Source organism: Carassius gibelio, chromosome B18 (genome assembly GCF_023724105.1).
Source record: "Carassius gibelio isolate Cgi1373 ecotype wild population from Czech Republic chromosome B18, carGib1.2-hapl.c, whole genome shotgun sequence".
Lineage (NCBI taxonomy): Eukaryota > Metazoa > Chordata > Actinopteri > Cypriniformes > Cyprinidae > Carassius > Carassius gibelio.
The window spans coordinates 19,843,923-19,866,937 of NC_068413.1; the positions used below are offsets into that span (position 1 = coordinate 19,843,923).

The 23,015-nt window shown below is 38.1% G+C and overlaps 1 protein-coding gene across 7 annotated transcripts in view; it reads left to right on the top strand.

Annotated features, from left to right (window-relative positions):
* kifc3 (kinesin family member C3) overlaps positions 1–23,015 on the top strand; it is a 42,343-nt gene that overhangs the window by 15,930 nt on the left and 3,398 nt on the right. For 3 of the 7 annotated variants that reach the window (XM_052582102.1, XM_052582097.1, XM_052582098.1), the window contains exons 2-21: positions 5,993–6,110; positions 7,579–7,727; positions 10,268–10,303; positions 10,852–11,059; positions 11,674–11,813; positions 12,074–12,139; positions 13,085–13,207; positions 13,318–13,599; positions 14,527–14,700; positions 16,961–17,108; positions 17,967–18,097; positions 18,178–18,289; positions 18,373–18,554; positions 18,663–18,767; positions 19,297–19,427; positions 19,877–20,000; positions 20,818–20,947; positions 21,027–21,256; positions 21,788–21,940; positions 22,829–22,955. In XM_052582102.1, the coding sequence (XP_052438062.1) occupies positions 6,029–6,110; positions 7,579–7,727; positions 10,268–10,303; positions 10,852–11,059; positions 11,674–11,813; positions 12,074–12,139; positions 13,085–13,207; positions 13,318–13,599; positions 14,527–14,700; positions 16,961–17,108; positions 17,967–18,097; positions 18,178–18,289; positions 18,373–18,554; positions 18,663–18,767; positions 19,297–19,427; positions 19,877–20,000; positions 20,818–20,947; positions 21,027–21,256; positions 21,788–21,940; positions 22,829–22,955 (2,833 nt within the window). In that variant the 5' untranslated portion in view covers positions 5,993–6,028. Of the gene's footprint in view, positions 1–719; positions 958–3,452; positions 3,652–5,992; positions 6,111–7,578; positions 7,728–10,267; positions 10,304–10,851; positions 11,060–11,673; positions 11,814–12,073; positions 12,140–13,084; positions 13,208–13,317; positions 13,600–14,526; positions 14,701–16,960; positions 17,109–17,966; positions 18,098–18,177; positions 18,290–18,372; positions 18,555–18,662; positions 18,768–19,296; positions 19,428–19,876; positions 20,001–20,817; positions 20,948–21,026; positions 21,257–21,787; positions 21,941–22,828; positions 22,956–23,015 lie in introns of those variants that run through there. The other 4 variants (XM_052582099.1, XM_052582100.1, XM_052582103.1 and 1 more) reach the window with 3 other exon arrangements.

Consider the following 23,015-nt stretch of genomic DNA (forward strand, 5'->3'; position numbering starts at 1 on the left):
GCAGTGAGTTTCAGGGTGCCCACGACCAGTGATTAGAATGGCAGTATTGGATTATCATTAACAGGCTTGACGTGTCAATACATGGAAAAATCCTGAGCTGACACAGATTCGTCATCAAAGCAGACACTGAACTTTAGGACCTTAACTAGTAAACTTTTAACCCACATAATATATTACAGATCGCTAACAGCAGTTTTATTATGCTTTACATGGTTTTACAATATATTGGAAAGGGTTTCACAATGCTGACTTGACCATAAAATGATTTGTGCTCTGCGTCAACTTCTAATCTATAGTGTTTATCAGCCAGTTATTCATGCTCCTGAAGTATGCCACATTCACTGTACTAGTTCATGTTTGCGTTTGTAACCCAGTTACCTAGCAGTGCCTGAAAGAGTTTGCTCTCATGGGAGCAGAAGAATGGTGTCAGTGTAGTTTCTGAGAGGCCGTCAATTAATGCACCTCACAAATGAGTGAGCAATTTCAACCCGCTGTGACTGGCTTTAAAAAGAAGTCTTGACTGTCTGTCTTTTTTTGTTTTTGTGTTTTTGCACACAGACATTGGTGGTGTGAGAAGCAGCACCACGCTACATTTGCTTGCTGAAATATTTATTTCTGTGGCCAGGCGAGCGGCAGAGAGAGAGGAGGGGATTGTGGGATAGGTGGGGAAGGAGGGAAGAAGCGTGGGGGGCCATGATGCAGCTCAGATTCCACAGTTACCAAGGAACAGCGACAGGAAGAACGGCGTTCATATCAGAACGAGAGCGTGTGTGAAGAGAGGAGCTGCATGCAGACGCGAGTGTGTGTGTGACACAAAGAGAGCGCGAGAGGGACTGTTAAGCTGGTGGCAGAGCGGCACAGAAATCGGCAGTGGTGTGTGTACACGAGTGTGTGTGTGTATGTGCTCCAAATAAATGATGAAGGCATGAGCGACGGCAGGAGACTGCAGGGACAGAGGTGAGTTCAGAGAGGATGCTGCAACCTTTCACTTGCTGTTTTTATTTGACCAGTTTGGTTTAAGATTCAGATTTCATTCATGTCTGAAATGTAACGCATTATTCTCCTTCATGAGGCATGACATGCATGCATGGGTCTGGTGATGCCGGAGGTTGCATGCAGCGTTTAACGCCACACAGACAGATGTTTGTGCCCGAGCTCTATGGAGGGATTTACAGGAGCGGAGGGAGGGTGATTTTTACTCTTATGATGGGGGATGGGGAAGCTGTAATAACTGAATTCAGATGAATGTTTCTTGGGTCTGTTTATAGCAGAGAAGTTGCATGTGCTTGCGTCCCTTGTGTTTGTACAGTGATTCAGACAAAGCAGTGCAGAGACAGACAGACAGATGGAGAGAGACGCTCAGGGGGTGACTGCAGATGAATGAAGGATACAGGGAAATCAGACAGACAGCGACAGACTGTAGGACCACAGGATTCATGAAACTGCTCACTGGTGGCAGACTGTGTGTGTGTGTGTGTGTGTGTGTGTGTGAGTGTGTGCATCCATGCATCGACTGATACAGTATGAATGATTGATGCTGTAGGCTGGAGTAAAGAAATGCTCAGCGGTAACTAATAGGATATTTTTTAGTAACATTTTTGGTTTCTAATCAACGTGATTGAGTCTGGAAGACCCAAGTGCAATCAATATCTGGAAAAAAGCTATATTATACATTAGCATCTTATTTTATTTAATTTTGTTCATGTTGGATAAATCTTATACTTGATGTTGGTACATTGGTGTTTTAAGGCTTTAACGTCTAACGCAGGTGTATTCAGATGTATGTAGTGTTTTGAATGCTGTTTGTGCAGTTTCTCTAGACCAGTGGTTGGTTTGTACATGATTTCACGGTTTAGTTTATATTTTATTGTATTTTTTTGTCTGTCAGTGGATGTGGGTAGCAGAGCTAAAATAGAAGATGAGACACAGGGGACAAAGAGAGAGGAAGAAGTAGGCTAATGAGATTAACACACTCCTCTGTGTGTGAGTATGAGCTGAAGATGAAAACCATGTCAGTGTGATGGAAAAAGCTGTCTCTCGCTCAACTAAACGGCCGATTTCAACAGCGTTTCATGAAATGCCAGTCTGTGGGACTGGATGAAATGAGTATCTGTGGTGTGCGGTTTCATGAGGGGACAGAAGCGGATCAGATGTTTCATTAGTGCAGTCTGTTGTGTGAGATCCTCCCAGGAGACCACCGTGAGCTCCGCTGAAACATCAGAAGGACCCGAGTCTTGTTTTACCGACGACGGAGCGTAAATTGACCTTAGGGGAGGGAGCGAGGGAGAGAGAACGGCTCTGGGGTAATTCAGATGCTGTAATTATTTTCTTGTTTACTGGCACATATGTTAAATTATTAGAGGTTATATTTGTTTATACATGTCAGATCTGTCTGTACGTCCTCATGAAAAATAAATCCAGTAATTGGTAAAGAGTGACTCACATCAAATCCAGATGTTCACTGCTCCCTCTGGTGGTCAGTTGATAGAAACACCCTGATTAAAGGGAGACATGTTTCTTTATTCCAGAATACACCTTCTGAGAGACATGCTTTCTGTCACTAATTGCATTGTATAGCTTTTAGGTTTCTTCTCAGGTGGAATAAGAGCCGTCTTTGAGCTATCTACAGCTGAAGTATGATTGTTTTACATTAATCTTTGAAAACCACAATGCCACAATATTTTGAACAGTATTTACAGTTTTATTTAAATCATAACTTTTGTAAAATAATGTGCTTATACTGACTTGCTTTTAAATAAATGAAACTCGTTTTGATATTTTATGACATTCAGAAATTAAGCGTGTGTTATAGCAATTGTTTTTAAGAATTGTTTAAGAATTTCTAAAGACATTTAATAATGTTACAAAGGATTTCTATTTCAAGTAAATGTTCATTTGAACTTTTTTTAAGCATTCAAAAATATGAAGCAGCTCAAATGTTGTCAATATTGCTAATAAGAAATGTTTTTTGAGCAGCAAATCAGCATATTAGAATAATTTTTTAAAGATCATGTGACACTGAAGACGTGTGAGTAATGATACTGAAAATACAGCTTTGCATCGCATAAATACATTTAATTGTATAATATTTTCAAATTAGGAAACGGTTATTTAGAATGGTGATATTTCATAATATTACTGATTTTACGGTGTTTTTGATCAAATAAATGCAGCCTTGGTGACCGTTAGCTGCATTTTTTTACAGGAATGAATCTTACAGACTGGCCACTGTTTGAATAAATCTGCTTGAAGTGCAGATGTTTTCTAACATATCAGGGGAAAGTGAAGGTGCCAGGTGTGGGGACTGGATTGATCACTCCAAAAATGTCTGTCCTCCCATCACGGTGAAAAGAGGTCACCTGCTGACAGCTTAAAGGATTATGGGTGAAATGAACTTGATGCAAGCTGCCCTGTCTCTGTAGAGAGAGGTGGAGGCACAGGACGTCTTCCCAGACCTGACAGTAAAAACATTCTTCCAGTGTGGTCAACATGAACCTTTAGAAGATGTGAAGTGGTTAAGAGCAGTTTATTTGGGTGTTCTGAGCGGAGAAGATAAAGATGTTGGGTTGGATGGGTTCACTCATTAACAAGAGCTGGCTGGACCGGGATCAGCCTCCGCTTCATCAGGACTGCAGGAAAGCTGGACTGATGGTACATGTGTGTGTGTGTGTGTGTGCTGAGATCAGACCAGCGTGAATAGAGGTTATGTAGTCTTAGAAGGGTTTCTGTGCTCTAGGAGGATTAGATATGCAGCGTGACTAGTGTTTGTTGTCGGGTCAAGACTGATTGCTTGTGCTGCTATGCAGTGTTCACTCAATTTCAGCCTCTGACTTTCTTTTGGGGCTCAGACTTGTGTTAATCAGCCAGTGACCCTTTGTACCGTGAAAGAGTGGTTTTCTGTGAACTACATAACAGCTCAGACTAAATATTCAGAGAGCTAGTTATCATGTTAAAAGCTTTTGTTTTGCATGCTGCTTTGCTGGAGTGGCTAATGTCTACACGTTTCATCAAAAATTTGAAAAGTTTATTTTCATGGCAATCAAGCACATATATGTGGAATGTTTTATTTATTCTGTTGCTGCTGCCTATATTTGATCAGAAACGGTCATTTTGTAAAAGCAATGTGTAAAATGTATTAAAAAAACATTATTATTGAAATATTATTACAACTTAAAATAACTGTTGTCTATTTCATGTTTTAATATAATTTATTTTGTGTTGCAAAGCTGTAATTTTAGATAATTACTCCAGTCTTAAGTGTCACACGATCCTTCAAAATCATTCTAATATGCTGTTTTTTTTTTTTTCAAAGTTCAAAAGAACAGGATTTATTGTACTGCCGTTAAACGCTTTTAGGCTCCCCACCCATTTCTATTTTTGGGATGAAATATGACCGCTACATGTTGTTGTTCTTTTCATTCAAATACATTTGCGTTTGCATGTGTATGCAAATACTAGCAAATTTAACACTGACAGTGGCTCTCTAAATCTGTTACTGTTTGCTGGATGAAATACTGTAGATTATGAGACACTAGTAAATCCTGCCATCCTCCCGTTTATTTAGCAGTTTTAGTAGCAGATGTTTTATAAGCAGGTCAGGTCTGTTTGTAGAAGACACTGTTAGTCAGTTAGTTATTCGGTGTCCAGGTTTTTAATCCCATCACTCTAATCTCATTTGTTGTTACACCGATTGTTCGTGACCCTGTAGTTTGTTGATTGGAAAGCGTCTGGTCACGTGACTGCATGTGAGACATGCTGAGATTACTGCAGTATTTCTGTTTGTTTTAGTCTTGTCATCTTTTGTTTTTGTTGTGCAGGGCAGTATGGTAGATGTCTTGGACTTTATACTGCGCTTTGCTGCATGCCTTCTGTCATCTGATTGATCTGATTGATTGAAGTGTCTTTTTGCTGTGAAAGCTTTGTTGGTTTTAATTTTTATTTTTTTTAAGTGAACAAATTTGTTAGTAATTTCAAAATGAGCACTTATTGTATTTAGCGCTTCAAGATTAATCGAATGCGATTGTCATGCGCATTTTGTTAGTAAAGCCGGTTCTATAATCAGCAGTAAATCATCATTACGTGGTTTCAGGTGGAGCAGCATTTTTCAACACCGAACCATAGTTCGCTGACAAGTTACGCAAAAAAATCAGGTGTTTCAGCTTCAGAGCCCTTCGGATGGAGATTTACTGCTGATCACAGAACAGTGCTTCACTGAAAGATACGCAAGAGAATAACAGCTTCTGTTGAATCGCGATTTCAATTCCATTTCGATTTATCATGTAGCCTTATTTGGACTGAAATTTTGCTTGACAATCCTCATAAGGCTGTGGTTCTATCGGTTGGTTGTGCATCTTTTTCTTCCACACGTTTTCCTTCCACTCAACTTTCTGTTAACATGCTTGGATACAGCACTCTGTGAACAGCCAGCTTCTTTGGCAATGATTGTTTGTGTCTAATCCTCCTTGTGAAGGGTGTCAGTGATTGTCTTCTGGACAACTGTCAGATCAGCAGTCTTCCCCATGATTGTGTAGCCTAGTGAACCAAACTGAGAGACCATTTTGACGGCTTAGGAAACCTTTGCAGGTGTTTTGAGTTAATTAGCTGATTGGCATGTCACCATATTCTAATTTGTTGAGATTGAAGTGAATGGTGAGTTTTTGTTAAATGTGAGCCAAAATCATCACAATTAAAAGAACCAAAGACTTAAACTACTTCAGGCTGTGTGCATTTAATTTAATACACAAGTTTCACAATTTGAGTTGAATTACTGAAATTAACTTCCACAACATTCTAATTTGAGATGCACCTGTGTGTGTGTATATATAATTATTATTATTATTTTTTTTTTACTATTATTATATGATAATATAAGGGTTAATACAAGGTTAATGATACATTTTTTTCTGTAAAATCTCCATGAAAAATAAATAGCTTTTTCAGGTCTCAGATGTTCATCAGTTGGGTTTTTATTGGATGTGGTCTGTGTTTACAGCCGGTCCAGCGGTGTGGTCTGCTCGGCCCTGCGGTCATGTACGGCACACGAAAGACCTGGGACGTCGGCCACACCCCCTGTCTACAGGAGCTCTGGAACAAAGACCTCTCATTGGACGGTAAGCAGCGTCACAAAACTGGTGTGGCAACATTCTTCTGAGGATAGTTTGAATGTTCGAGTGTATGTAGGAGGTTGGAGACACAGAGTAGGTGTGTGTGTGTTTGTGTGTGAGAGAGCTCAGTTATCGAGGAGAGAGCGAGGGATGTGTTCTTACCCACTGACAAGGAGCAACACAGTCAGATGTTTTTGGACCAAACGGAGAACACCGTGTGTTCTCTCCAGGTACAGAAGGGTACATCTTGAACACGAGGACTATTGGTTGTACCAGGGAAAATATGTATGTGTGCTAATGCGCTCTGTGCTGCACAGGACCATAGAACAACAGGCACAGTGATTGTGTGAGAAACAAAGAACAAATAGGACTAAAACGGGAAGCAAACAAAGAGGAAAATCAGGGAAATGTCTAGCGGCTGGTTTTTGCAGTGATGCAGTGACAGGTTTGCATTCAGTCTGACACTCTTCTACGAAAGCGGCTCAACTGCTGTGTCATCGTAAACCGCACCGGCGAGAGGCTGCACGTCTCATCCGTGAGTGTGACAGAGAGCTCTTTGACAAAAAAAACGGTAATTGTTGGGTTTTTTATAATGTTCAAGGCTGCATTGAAGTCCAGGTTAATGCATCACTCGCAGCTGGCTGTTATCTTATCATTAGTCAATGGTTTCTATTATACCTGCAGGACCTTTACCAGGTTGATGTGTTCTCTGCGTGCGTAGTCAGCTATCAAGGATTACTGTACCCAAAACGTAATATTCTGACGTTATTTATGCAATCTTCATGTTGTTCCAAATCTTTATTTCTGCCAAGTAACACAAACAGAGAAATTAATAACTGTTTTTATGCAGTGATGTTGATTTAAGGAGCTGTGAAGATTCAAAAAGAGCAAAAACGCTTCATAAAAATACAAAAATTGTCTGCAACACCAGGGGTGCCTGCATGAGTGGGGTTTTTTTTCTAAAAGGTTCAAAAATTGTGTATATGCTCATGTTACTTAAGTGTTTTGAAGCTGCTTTAGATTATTCAGTGAGAGAGTGGTCAGAAACACAAATCGATCCAGACCTCTTTGAAAAATTAAGATATTTCAGATCTTCTGAAATTGTTCAGTGGTTTCACGTGAGAAACAGACTCAAATTGAAGCCATTGTTAACTGAAGATCTTGACATTAGCTCTAGATTTGTTCATGAGAAGTGACCAATGTCCATGTCCAACAAGTGAACAGAATTAATAATATTATGATAATTAATAATATTTTCAATTAGCTTTTATTTCTAGTCTAGTAACATTTGAGTCATTTTTTGTGCTTTGGTCATTTTTACTAATTTTTTTTTTTGTTACTATTCATTTCATTTGTATTGGTTAACTTCAGTTTAATTTTAATTTAGTGCCTCAACTTTAGTTTTTAAATCCATTTTAATAATATTAATATTTGACAATATTTTTTCTATTTTTTTGTTCCCTTTTTTTTTTAGTTTCAGCGAGTTCCCTGGATATCCTAATGAGTGATGGTGAGGAGGAGAGCTCCTTCCTCTCGTTGCCCAACTCTGTCCTTCAGCGCCACTGTTTGACCTCTGACCTCTCTGAAACCTCCACCTCAGAACAGCAGCAGCTGCTCATACAGGTGTGACTCTATAATACTCTTCTAGTATTAACCTGGGCCATTTATATTACAAGTTGTTTTCATTAAGGCAAGCATCACTGTTACAACTGCTTATAACTGGCTTTAGGGATTTACTGCAACACACACACACACACACACACACACATATATATATATATATATATATATATATATATATATATATATATATATATATATATATATAATATTTTTATAATATTTTATAATAGTTGCCAAATAAAAGCTATATATATATATATATATATATATATATATATATATATATATATATATATATATATATGTATGTAATGCTTTTATGCAAGACTTTTTTATGCATTAATATGATCGAAGTGAAAGTAAAGACATTTATAATGTTAAAAAAAAATATTCTTCCAAATAATTTTTTTTTTTTTTTACTTTTCTAATCATCAAAGAATCCTGAAGAAATGCATCCACACTGAAGAATAAAAATTCTGCTTTGCCATCACAGGAATAAATTATTTTTTTAAAATGTGACTCTGGACCACAAAACCAGCCTTAAGGGTAAATTCTTTGAAATTGGTTTGTACATCATCTGAAAGCCGAATACATTTCCACTGATGTCTGGTTTGTTAGGAGGACAATATTTGGCCGAGATACAACTATTTGAAAATCTGGAATCTGGGGGTGCAAAAAAAAAAAAATTTCTGAAAAAAACACCTTTAAATTTGTCCGAATGAAGTCCTTAGCAATGCATATTACTAATTAAAAATTAAGTTTTTATATATTTACATTAGGAAATTTACCAAATATCTCCATGGAACATAATCTTGACTTAATATCCTAATGATTTTTGGCATAAAAGAAAAATCTATAATTTTTTTGGCAATTGCTACAAATATACCCCAGTGACTTAAGACTGGTTTTGTGGTCCAGGGTCACATATTTTAAAATAGAAAACAGTTACCAAGGTATAAAAATATTTCAGAGTTTTAATAATTTTACTGTATTTATGATCAATTAAATGTAGCCTTGGTGAGCATAAGAGACTTCTTTCAGAAACATTAACACGTCCTACCAATCCAAACTTTAAATGGTACTACATACATTAAACTCTCAGCTGTCTTTGTTTCTGTGAGACCGTGTTGTGACTGAATCAGTCTTCACCAGATCATTCATTCAGGAGCTGGTTTCTGTGTGACTGGTCTGTTCTGTTTGGTTTCACAGGGTTAATAAGTCACAGCTAACAGGCAGCGCTGTCTCCGTGTTTAAACAATGTTATCAGCTTCTGGGTTTCTCAAGGGACCTGGTTGCTCAGGTTCTCTGTAAATGACCTCGGGGTGCGAGTGTTTCAGTGTAAGATTCCCTCAGAGCAAGAAATCACATTTCAGTTGGTTTATTAGATGGGCCGAATGAAGTTAGTAGGTCGTAAACTCTGTAAAGTAATGCGTAGTCACATATGAAATGTACCCTCAATAATCCAATAGCAGCTTTTAAATATGTGAGCAAAAGTTGTATTTATACTCTGAATTTCAATCTATAGGCCTTTTTGATTGTAACGACATTAATGTTTCCATTTGAGATACTATGTAATATTCCATAGATAACTTGGACAGCTTAAGTTTTTTTTTTTATGCAAGTAAAATTCTGAAACTTAAAACCTAATAAGGATCAATAAATAAATACTGATACAGAAACGTAAGATATTAAGATTTTTTTGTTTGTTGTTTTTTTAAGGACATGGATGCGCACACAGTGTTGCTGCTTAGATTGGGTTCACATTGAAGAGTCACTAACAAAATCATTTTATTAACACGTGTAAACATTGAAGTCTGTCAATGAAGAGTTTGTTTTATTCCTGCCATTACTCCTGGTCGGAAGCTTGTGTAAATGCATTAGCTGAAACTTTGTGCTCCTTTATGTCAAAACTAGGCTAAGTTGCACACAGCAAGTGAAACCGGCCCCTGGTCCCTAGATATGGCTGGAGTTACATAACATGATCCACTGTTAGTTAGTGAAGCATTAGGAGTGCAGTCCTCCTCTCTTTATTCTCCAAGGGTGGATAAACATCTCTGAAAAAGACAGTCTGGAGGGAGATTTGAGTGCGCTGGAATTTTCAGTCTTTTCAACACACGGTGAGCACAGGAGCGATCCGATTGGCTGGAGATCACATGTGTGGTGTGTCCCAGCCGCAGCCTTTCAATGCATTGACGACTCTTCTCAATACAAACAATAGTTTAGACATGGGATCGCTTTGTGTATGTGCTTCTCTAGATCTATCCGTGTTGACCAGGCAGTGTTACCTGTGAAGCGGCAATGATTTCCAGTCTAAGGATTTTAAGACATCAAATCTTCAAATATACGATAGCTTCATCTCAGTGGGTTGGTCTGTGCTCAGTTTTCCTGATATTCGAGGTCGAGTTAATCCGTTTGATTCGCTGTTTCAGAAAGTGTCACACCACTGATCTTTTTGTTTTCATGCTTTTCTCTTCTCATTTTTCCCTCTTTTTCTCCGTTTGTGTGTCTCTGTGCTGCTTCTCACCATTTCACCTGTACAGAAGGTTACTTTGTCCTGCTCCTGGACGTCTGCCTACGTAATTCCCTCTGATTCTTTCTTTGTGCTTAGCTGTGAGCTACTTTGCGTCGTTCTGACGTCATCTTTACAAAGCACACTGTACTGCAGTAAAGTCTCTTATGTTCATAGATCCACCCTGTTTGCTTAAATGTCTGAATTAGAGGTTGTGTAGTCATCTTGAGTGTCCGAGGTAGTTTGTGCCAGTAGGAATAGACACTTGCCCATCAAGCTTTCTTGTGAAGTTAAAAGATTAGTTAAATTGTCTTCATTTACTCTTATTCCAAACTTGTTTTGATTTTCTTTTATTCTGTTGATCTCACATTTTTTTGTAGATGGTCCTGGCCGTTCTTTGTGTTACCGCAAAATCATAAGGCAACACAAAAAGGAGTAAATTGTTTTTTTACTATTTTATTTTTTTGCATGAAAGCTGCTGCTATAAAAAAAAAGAAAGAAATCAACCTGTGTGTGACCTACCCTTTCCTCTTTAAAAGTTTGTAGTTTTCCCCTCATAGTTGAGGTTGTGTAAGCAGGGCTGGCGTTCATGGTTTCTTGTTCATGTTTGTGCAGACGCTGCAGGAGAGAGTTTGTGAGTTCCAGGCACGTTTGCGCAGCGAGGACGCCACAAAAAGACTCCTGCTACAGCAACTGCAGACACACGACCACCAGTTCAACCAACACAACCACCAGAACGAGAAACATTCATCCATTAACCAAGAACATCAAGAGCAGCTCAGACTGCAGGACGGCCAGCTCAACCAAGCTGAGTCACCTACAGGTGAGAGAGAGAGAGAGAGAGTCCTGAAGTGAGATTCTTTATATATATATATATATGTATGTGTGTGTGTGTGTGTGTGTGTGTGTGTGCGTGTGCGTGTGCGTGTGTGCATACACACATAATTATTTTTTTCATTATTGTTATTGGTTACACTTTATTTTAAGGTATCCTTGTTACAGTGTGATAATACCTTTTAAGTACTGAGTAATATTAATTAACTACATGTACTTACTATATGGTTAGCGTTCAGATTAGAGTGCAACAATAAAGAATTACCTTATTATTATTATTAACTATTATATACTTTTTTCAATTTTATTTCTATATAATAAATAATAAAAGTCATATGGGTTTAAAATTAAATGAGTAGGTTTATTTTTTATTTAAAAAAAGCAAGTTCATTATTGCTTTTCAGATTGTGGAAATGTTACATAATTGCATACATTATTAATAAATATTTTAATTACACAATTTATATTTCTTTACATTTTCAAAAAAAAATATTTTTGTATTTATAAATATATTTATTTACTTATCTTGTGACCTAAAATTAGAAAATGCTGCTTGCTTGTCATAAAGTGTGTATGTGTGTGTGTGTGTGTGTGTGTGTGTAGGTGTGAGGAGCTCTAGTGTTTTGACACAGAGGCCTGTGGATTTTCCCAGCGCTGTACAAGTGAGTAAAGTTCACTCACAGGAGCAACTGCAAAAAGACACGGGAGAACAACTCGCTCTCATTACAGGGCTGCGCACACAGGTACGTTAAACACACACACACACACACACACACACACAGAATAGAGCTCAGTTTTCCAGCCAGACTCACAAGAGCACCACCGGATCATTTACATTCCTCAGCCACCATGTATTGTGACCTTTGATGCATTGATATTCATTGTTTCTGTCTGGTTAGATTAAAATAGATCGATACATCATGAGGGCGGATGCAAGAAACGTACTGACTCATTTTTGTAAAGGGATTTGGCTGAATAATGCTGATGGTTTGTGGTTTTGTAGGTCAAGGAGCTGGAGAAGAAACTAGTGAATCAGACGCAGGAGGTGGAGAGACTGCGCTCCGAGCTGGTGAGACTGAATTATTAGGGACGGGGAGAGTGTAGAAATCACCTGATCCTGGTGGGCTCAAGACCCCACACTTGTGTGAACCACAAACCTGACCTGACCTGACCAGATTTAGTTTAATGGTGATCTAGTTTTGTTTTGTTGATAACAGAGGACTGTTCTGCATGCCTTCAGCCCTGGAAGATTTACAGTTGGCACTGAAGTGTACTTCACTGTACTGTACAACTTCCAAAGAAGGCTAAATATAATAAAACCTCACCCTATTTTGGAAAAATATTTAACATGTATTTAATGCATTAAATAAAAAGAACTGTTAAGTTACTCAATCGTTAAAAAAAAATTATTTCACGTAAAAACAAAAAAACAAAACAAGGATGCATTAAATTGCTCAAATGTGACTGTAAAGACATTCTTAATGTTACAAAAGATTTCTTTCAAATAAATGCTGTTTCAAACTTCCTTTCCCTGAAAAAATGTATCACTATTTCCACAAAAATGTTAAGCAGCAAAGTCTGTTTTCAACATCGATCATAAAATGTTTCAGAAATAAATTGAATTTTAAAATATAGTCAAATAGAAAACAGTTACTTTGAAATATTTGACAGTTTTATGGTATGTAGGATCAAATAAACGTGGCCTTGGTGAGCATAAGATACTTTTTCAAAAACATGACTCAAAATGCATATGCAGTGCACATATTTTTACTATTAGTGTCATTACTGTAATGAACATTTGCTCATAGTAACTGATCCAAATGTATTCACACATTGAAAAATCTTTTAAATCCTTTTTTTTGTTTTGTTTTGTTTTTTCAGTATAAAGATTGATGGGATATGCAGAGGCTTTGGGTTAGAATTTGCCAAAAGTAATTCTAGTTAGTATACAAAACTATTAGAAGTCACTAGTAAGTCCTCATTTAGCTAAGTAAATGTGTATGTGTGTGTCTAGGGGGCGACAGATCTGGAGAAACAGCTGGAGGTGCTGGAGAGTGAGAACCAGCGGCTCAAACAGGAGCTGAGGGCCAGTCAGACCCAGACCAGCTGCTCTGCTGGCCACTGCCCACACAGACAGGTGCTCACAGACAGAAATACCTTGAACCTCACACACAATCCATACTGAGATCAGAATTACTGGGTGTTTCCCATGTCCTGTAACGCTCCTCTCTCTGTCTGCTGTCCCAGGATGTGGAGGTCCTGCGTGGAGAGCTGTGTCGTAAGGACGAGGAGTGCTGCGAGCGAGAGCGGCGTCTGGCTGCGCTGGAGCAGCAGGTGCAGGAGAGGACGGGTGCAGTGGTTCAGCTGCAGCAGCGGCTGGAGGAGACGGCGCAGCACAGACAGGAGCTCCAGCAGCAGCTGGAAGAAGCGTCACGTCTCAGGAGCCAGAGCGAGGAGCAGCTGACCTCACGACTTCAGGACGCTGAGGAGGCTCTGTCTCGCCAGGCTGCTCTGACACCACAGGTCAAGGTGAGAGTGTGCTACTGAAGCACTGGTTGGGTCTCAATTTGAGGTTGCATTTGTCAGCTGCTGATGTCATTGAGGATGTTTCGTTTAAGAAACATAACTATAATATATAATTGACTGTTATTCCTTATGAGCCGCAGATTACTGTCATTTCTTTTTTACCGTGCATTGGAATGGTTATTTTTCTTAAATGATACATCGCAATGTAGTATATGGCTAACAGATATGACCTCTGGCTTCAGAATATTGACATTATATTGAGATATGTTTTATTAAAATGCAATCTTGAAGTACTATTATAGAGACTCTTTGCAGAAAATTAGTTTTGTAAAGAAAACGATAGTAAAGCAAATGTATAATAATAAATAAATAAAAACTGTTCCAAAAAGAGTAATCTAAGGCAGTTAAATCAAAGGATCACAGCAGTGATAATCTAAAACATTTGTTTTAAATAAAAAAAAATTATACAAGAAGGTATGAATCTAATAGATATTTTCCAAATAAATAATTTATCTATATGTAATGCTCACCAACTCACTCAGCCAAACATTAAATGTTGGAATCGTGTCCAGTTTACTATTTTTATAATATTTTTGTTCATAGAAATGCAAACTTTTTGAGCGAAAGAGACTTCTTTAAAAAATATATAAAATCTCAATTATTTCAAATTTTTGACTGGTAGTGTGAATAAAGCGATATACATCTATTTTAATTAAAAGAGGATGTGCAAATTGGCCCCAGAATAGCAAACACAGTTTGTGTATTGTGTAGTCACTTCACTTTATACTCTCTTCACATTTACAATAACAAATACTCTGAGAAGTCACAGGACACTCATATTAAGGAATGCACCAAATATATTGATTCTGTGAAACAAGGTGCACTTCTCCCAGCTGAAGTGATTTAATGTGTTTCTCACTCTTCCTGCAGTATGTGACCAAGACGGTTGAAGTGGAGTCGGCTCAGTGTAAGCAGGCTTTAATGGAGGCTCAGGGTCGTAATCATGCTCTGCAGGAGCAGCTGAGTGTCCAGAGACAGCTCCTCCGAGAGCTGGAGCAGCAGCTGCACGAGTCTCAGAGAAGCAGCACTCAGCTCCGCCAGCAGGTAACACACTCACGTCTGAATCATCATGTGGCCAAATACTGCTCAGACTGACCCCCTCTGTGGTGGTCTGTTGATATCTGATCTCATGTCTTCTCAAAGGCCCAGTGGTTTAATAGAATCCTATGAAATCCTTCCTATTTTTCCCTCCAAATTGTTTCACTTTTAAATTGGCTGGATTTTAATTCAAATTAAACGAATTAAATAGGACTTTTTTAAATAGGGCATTTTCATATTGAATTAAGATGTTAACAATATTACTATGAAATTATTTTTCAGAAATCTGTGTATTTTTCTAGAATGTGTTTTATATAATACACGTTTATCAAAAATGGTAGTAATCAAATGAATGCATAAAGATAACAATTTATTTAATCTTATCTAAACAAATAAAAAAACGCATATATTATGTGATATTACTTCAAAAAAATTAACAAACTGTGTTATTGTTGTTATTTTGAGAAATAGATTCTGTTGTACAGTATTAATATAATTCTGTCATAACTTAAAGTTAAACCTAACTTTTATTTTTGGCCGGTTGTAGTGAAGTTGTGTATCTGGTTATAGTTTTTCTTCAATGGTGAAATGCTGGTGAAGTGACTCTCAGAGCAGCTCTGGAGATGAAGTTTGTGTGCTCGTATAGTGAAACGGCAGATGCTGATAGCTCCATAAGCATCACGCATGATTCAGTATGTTTAGTGGATGAAACTGTGCCGCTCATTTGCACAGAATTCAAGCTAGCACATGCAGACTTAATATTAATACATAGCTTTAAGTCTTTAACCTCTTCAGAGACACTGATCCATAAGGTTATTTGATTGATTATTCAGCCCCTAATTTTGATTTCTTCATCCAACATTCCACATTATTTTGTGATCTCCACGTTTTCTGACTGGACTCCAGGCTCTAGTTTCAGGCCTGATATCTGATATCAGTGTTGTGTCAGAGCAGGTTAACGGCTCTCTCTCTTCACTTGCGTTGCAGCTGAGGACGGACCGCGGCCGTCTGTACGGCCTGCTCTCCAAGGCTGTGGGAGGGGCTAACACCAAGGTCACCCACAGGCTCGCCAAGGTCGGCCAGATTACTCTGCAGGGGTCAAAGGTCAAAAATGTGTCATGGGTCAGATTCCAACTGTGGTTATAGGAAGCGGTTTACTGTGAGCAGGCTTTTGTGTCTGTGTCCCATTTTAAGTGCCATTCAAAAATGGAGATTCGTGTTGGCTCATGCTCATTTTTGACCTGTGAAACCCTGAAACTTTGCAGAGTAACTAGCTCCCGTTCCCTTGAGGGATACACTTTATTCTACCTGCAGTAGTGATCCCATGTAACGTACTGTGAAATGGTCAGTGTCACCCCTGTTGTGTACTTCACATGTATTGATGGTGCGTGACCCCAGATGCCCTTCCCGTGCGTGACCAACAGCCCTCCAGTCACCCACAGATCTTTTTACACTTAACTAAGTGCATTAGATCAGTCTAACTAATGACTCCGGTTAGCAGTCATGACTGGGTTTGTGTTATGTTGGTCAGAAGTAACGCATTTTTATTCAGATAAGGTGGAACTCAGGATTTCTCTGTGCTCATCTGTGATGTGTTCAAATTGTATTGTGATGATTTAGCATTAAGTAGTGGTGAGCTGGTATGGTATTTTGAAATATTAGGAAGCATAATAACCAATATAACACTGATCTATGATATCACCGATATCAGATGTTTGACTTGTTGTGTATATGATGCATGCATAACAATTGCAGCACATTTAATTTACACATTGCTTTAGCTTCACAAATATATTATACTAAATTATTTAAATGATATCTTAATAAAATTTGTGAAATAAATCGATTTATACTTTATATAGAAATTCTTTGTCCTGTAATGCTACTGTAGTGATTTTAAGTCAACGCTGTAACCACAGTCCAGTCTGAACAGGGTTACAGTTGAGCACTGTTTGATTGTATATTTTACTATTTCAGATGTTTAAATAAATGGTTTTCTCATGACATCTGAATAAGATAAAATCAGTGTCTGTAGACAGGTGTTTACACTGACAGTGATCTTGAAACAGTTGAGTACAGGCTACAAATCATACAGTGTGTTGGCGATTTAATCTCTGTCATTATAAAAGCTCCTTTATGTTACCTTATATAATACCTCGTTTAAAACATTTACTATTTGCATAGAACTTATGAGCTCAGTGACACAGGATTGTGTTGGCACCGGGGTCAGATGTGTTGACCGTGTGTGTGTGTGTGTGTGTGTTAGATCCTGGTGTATGAGGGTGAGATGGAGAGAGCTCAGGGTCAGCTGGAGGCAGAGATGCAGAGTCTGGAGGAGGAGAAGAACAGAGTGATCGAGGAAGCTTTCATCAGAGCAGAGAGCGAGATGAAGGCCGTCCACGAGAACCTAGCAGGTGAGACCATGGGATTTTCATGTTTTCCTCTCATATTCTTATTACTTTAGTGTAAACACCTTTAGTGTGCTTGTTAAACATATTCACACAGTAATAACAGTAAATGATGCACAGTTACAAGAAATTAACAATAAACCAAATCCTTTAATTGTTTGTGTTAATGAATATTACTCATTACTTATTTGTGTAATTAATTTTAAAACATGGACACCATAAAGTAAACAACCAGGAAATATACTTTAACCAAAGTGTTTAGCGTGTCATAATGCAATTTGTACTGGCTTTTGTATTGTAATTGTTATTATGCCATAATTTATTATTCATTTTAATATTGTACAACTGTATTAGTGTAATTATCTTTTTACTAAATTGAATTAAATAAAAAATTTAATAGTGTTTGTTGCCTTTTTTTCTTTTACCTGTTATGCATTAGGGATGTGCTTTATAATCACACCGCCTATAAGTTAATAATAAGCATGCTAACTGCAACTAGTTAAAGGGTTAGTTCACCCAAAAATGAAAATTAGTTTAACTCACCCCAAGACATCCTAGGTGTACATGACTTTCTTCTTTCAGACGAATCCATTCGGAGTTATATTAAAAATTGTCCTGCCTATTCCAAGCTATGTCATTGCATTGCTTCAGTCCAAAAGAAGTTAAATAAAAAGCGCTCATCCATTAAAAAACACAGCCTAATTTTTATTTTTGGGTGAACTAACCCTTTAATAGTGAGAATTGGTCGCTATATTAAAGTGTTTCCAAACTATTCATGTTTCTAAAAAAGGCTTCAGTTTATATGTTTGTACATTTTTTTTCATTTTATTAGTTTATTCTAATATTTTGATTGTTTTCCATCAGGTGTGCGGATGAACCTCCTGACGCTGCAGCCAGCCCTGAGAACCCTCACCTGTGATTACAACTGTCTGAAGAGACAGGTGCAGGACTTCCCTTACATGCTGGAGAAAGCCATCACCGAGGCCAAGCAGGAGGTGAGAGCACGGCACACGAGCTGACGACACATCAGCCTGACCGACCGCGGCTCATCAGTCGTGTCCGTCTGTGATTGCAGATCTGTCAGGTGATTGGAGAGGTGAGCAGTGCAAACCAAGAGCTGCTGCGCAAATACAAGCGGGAGATGAACCTGAGGAAGAAATGTCACAATGAACTGGTGCGCCTCAAAGGTGAGAGCGCAGAGATCTCTGGGAAATGTGTAGTTAGATTCTGTGAAATGAGACATTTTAATTATAAAGATCTTGTTTTTCAGGAAACATCCGTGTGTTGTGCAGAGTACGTCCCATTTGTGCTGGAGAAACAAATGCTGCTGACGCCAAAAACATAGTGACCTTTGACCCTGACGATGATGCTGTTCTCTACTTGTCTAATAAGGGCAAGCTCATGACCTTTGAACTTGACAAAGTCTTTCCCACTCAGGCCACTCAGGAGGAGGTTAGTGCCTGAACCAGATTTCAACTATTGTTTTATTTCCTCTGTCAGATATTATATCACAGTCTTGTGACTATATCAGTTATTGAACCCTTTCTTGTGATTGGACAGGTGTTCCAGGAAGTGCAGTCTCTGGTCACTTCCTGTATTGATGGCTTTAACGTATGCATCTTTGCCTATGGGCAGACTGGCTCTGGGAAGACCTATACCATGGAGGTATACCACATGTTCCCAAACTTCACCCTCAAACTAAATATATTGTCTTAAAAGAAAACAAGCCCTTTAGGACCTCAGATTTTCTGCATTGTGGGAATATTTCTGTAGCAAAAAAATATGCATTGCATTTACTTACTAATTAATTCATATTTATTTAATTAATATTAATATATATTTAAACTATTTATATAGTGCATGTTAATTAATATTTAATCTTATTATTTATATTAATTAATATAATTATTTAATATTTAGAGATTTTTGTTGTATTGTCATTTATGCTGCTTTATATAAAAATTGTGTTTTTATATTAAAGCCATATTTTATTATTCATTTTAACACTGTAACAGTACTTTCATCATTCTAAATCTAATATTTTTTAAATATATCTATCAGTGAATATCAATTATTCATACTGTTAAACATCATGTTTTATTAACATAGAGTTTTAATATCTACCATTTATTGATTATAAGTCATAACATGTTGGTTGTGTAATTTTCATGTCAGTCTCTCGTGTTTCATGCAGGGTGTCCCTGAAGACCCTGGCATTAACCAGCGTGCTCTGCGGCTGCTCTTCTCTGAAGTGTCGGAGAAAAAGCCTGACTGGGATTATAAGATCACCGTCAGCATGGTGGAAATCTACAATGAGACCCTTCGGTGAGAAACACAGACACAAGCAGAGCTGCACGGTGACAGCAGGAGGGACAGATGATGAAGATGAGGATGAGGATCATCAAATGCTCTACAGGAGCTGTTTCAGTGTGATCTGCTCATCACTGCAGTGCATTCAGCTCTCCTTTATATAATTGTCCCAATGTGTTGACAGTGAAGTGTGTGTAACCTGCCACAGATTCTGCCGCTCAGCAGTTATGTAAAAGCAGATTAGATTTCAAATCTCTCGGGGCATCTGCAAGACACAAACAGATCACACGTCATTTCCCCCTGCACTGTATATTCACTCAGCCTGTCCTGCCTCCTGCCGTGTCGTGTAACTCAAACAGATGGGCATAGGTTATTATTTAGCTCGCCTGCGAAATTTAAGTTTTGCGCATTCCTTAATGGCAGCTGATGAAATGAATCAATTTGTCTTTATCCGATTCCAACAGGAACCTGTTGGGCGACAATCCCAGTGAGAAGCTGGATATAAAGATGTGTCCAGATGGCAGTGGACAGCTGTACGTGCCAGGACTCACAGAGTTCACCGTGGAGAGTGTGGAGGACATTAACAAGGTGAAGAGTTAGGCTAGCTGTGATGCTTTAGAATCAGCTTCATGAACATCACAAATGAACCAATATATCCCCACCTTAGATTAGATTTTAATGGAAAAGCAGGTCAATTTGTCTTATTTTGTCTGACCAGATAAAGTAAAGCATATCCATTGCTCTGAAAGCTATGAAAAAAGCTCATTTTTACTACTAGTATACTTCTTACTGTATAATTAAAAACATATTTGGTCTTTATTTTAAATGTGTTGTGTCATATCGTATATGGAAATTTCTAAGGCCTCTAAATTATCAAAACTTATACTACATGCCTTCATCTGATTTTTTTTTTAAATATATTTTTAGCAAACAAACAGCATTTTAGTATATGTACCTTCAGGCTTAAAGATTTTTGTAAAGTAAATGGAAAGTAAGCATAACTTTGCTTTTTATTATCAAAAATCATGTTAAAACGAGTATCAAACACGATGCATCAAGCTTTTGTGAAGGTGTTTCCTTTCAAACATTTTAAAAATTATATTTGTATTTCAGATATTACAGGTTTAAGGTGTCCTTGTTACAGTGTAATTATGTAATTAAACACTGAGTAATATTAATAATACTTACTATGGGATTAAGGTTAGCTGCTTGTTATTACGCATAATTTACTGTTATTACTATATTACAACAAAGGACAATTGTAGTATAACACAGACAATGTGACAAAAGTTAAATTTTTGAAGTTATTTAGTGAGTGTAGTTCAGATGTGTTCAATAATCAGTGTTCTGATGCCAGGTCTGTCATATAGACATTGTTTGTAATCGCTGACCTTTGACCCTGCAGGTGTTTGACCTGGGTCACATGAACAGGGCGACAGCGTGCACTAATCTGAACGAGCACAGCTCTCGCTCTCATGCCCTCCTGATCATCACGGTGGCAGGGTTCAACTCTTCCACGGGCCACCGCACCTCAGGTACACACAATGATAGTTTAAACTGGAAATCAGTCGAATACAAATACGAAGCCTTCACTTTTTGTCCTCGTTTTTGCAGGTAAACTCAATCTGGTGGATCTGGCTGGTTCCGAGCGGATTGCCAAATCTGGCGCCGAGGGCAGTCGTCTGCGTGAGGCTCAGTGCATCAACAAATCACTGTCTGCGCTGGGTGACGTCATCAACGCCCTGCGCTCCAAACACTCGCACGTGCCCTTCAGGAACTCACGTCTCACCTACCTGCTGCAGGACTCGCTCAGCGGAGACAGCAAGACCCTCATGATGGTGCAGGTGTGTGAGCGCAGAGGCTTACTTTAAACCTCCACACATTTTGAGTGGATTTAGGGATAAAGCCTGTACTTGGTACAGCACGAGCAGACCAGGAATTTTAAGCAGTTTGTGCAACAGAAATCACCTCTTATGCTGAAGAACTCTGGTGTGGTTAAATGAAATCAGAACATATTTAACTTCCCAATAAATGTGCCTGGTCATTTTATGCACAATTTACCAATAGCTGTGTGATGAATTACCGTAATTTCTAGATGACAACCTGGGATGTTCTACCCAGAATTCTGTGTTTATATGGTAACACTGTTATTGTAACTCCAAAATGAATCTATTTCAGTAGAGCAATCAGTAGACAATACAACAAGTAACAGTCATGCCAATGCTTTATTAATTAATGTAACAATTTTAGTGGGGCATTTCAGTTCTATGTTTCTATTCATTTCAAGTTTACCGAATGTTCGACCTACATCATCGGTTTTGTTTGCAGTTCAGTATTCCCTCTGATGCTGTTCAACTCTTCTCTCTGTATCTCAGGTGTCTCCTCTAGAGAGTAACATCAGTGAGTCGGTTTGCTCTCTGAAGTTCGCTCAGCGTGTTCGGACAGTTGAGATCGGACCCTCGTCTTCCTCGCACCGCCAAGCAGAGACCTCCTCAACATCCTCCTCTCCAACTCATGACAGCGTGGAGGTACACATCACAAACACACGCATCATTGTGCAGGTCTAAGATCAGTCGTATCTTTTAGATTGCAGTGGCCTCATTCAATAATACACTAATCAGAACACTCATTATTCCTTAGCTCCTGTTCATGTTTTATAATGTGTTTTCTGTGTTTTAAAATGAGAGAAATTGCTTTGGAAAATGTATGGTTCTCACATAGGCAACACAAATATGAACCCGGTGTTTTATTGTCTAAATAAAACACTTTGAATTTGAATTTGAACAACACAAATGTACATTTTAAAAAGTAATCAGTTAAATGTAATGTTTTAATAGTTTTATAATACTTAAATGTTTTTTTCTGTTTTATGATGAATTGTGTATCATATATTATAAATCCAGAATTTAGTTTTTTAGACATGCTTTCTGGTTATTAAGTTAATTAAGCTATTAATTAAACCACCTAATGTGTATTTTTGTACAAGTTTGCTAAAATGTAAAATTGGATGTTGCACGATTCCAATTAATTAGACATGCATTTTGATTATTACAGATTAAATTAAAATGTAATTTAATTTAAGTAGACGCTTTTATCCAAAGTGATTTACACTGGATTCAGGCTAACAAAATGTGTTCCCTGGGATTCGAACCCCCAACACTGCGCTTGCTATTGCAATGCTCTACCACTTGAGCCACAAGAACACTATTAATTAATAATTAATCTGATTAATTATTAAAACTGAATGGAAAACATCATTTGGGAGAAATAAAATAGAATTTGGGGGAAATAAAATAAATTTGATGATAAACTTTTAATAAATTGTATAACTAAAAAAAAAAGTTTGGGGGAAAAAATAACTTTTCATTGGGTTCTATGCAGGACAAAATGTTCAAAAGAATCTTTTTCTGCTGTAGCTGGACTCTCCTCCCGTGACCCCCGTGCCGCTCCCCATCTCAAGGGCCAGCAGCGCAGGTTCAACCCTCTCCTCCACCTCTAAAACCCCCACAACCCGCCGGAGGTCCCACAGTCAGCTGTCCACAGGTGAGCAGACAGAGAAACAACCAACAGTCACATGACACAGAAATACCTGCTTACATAAGA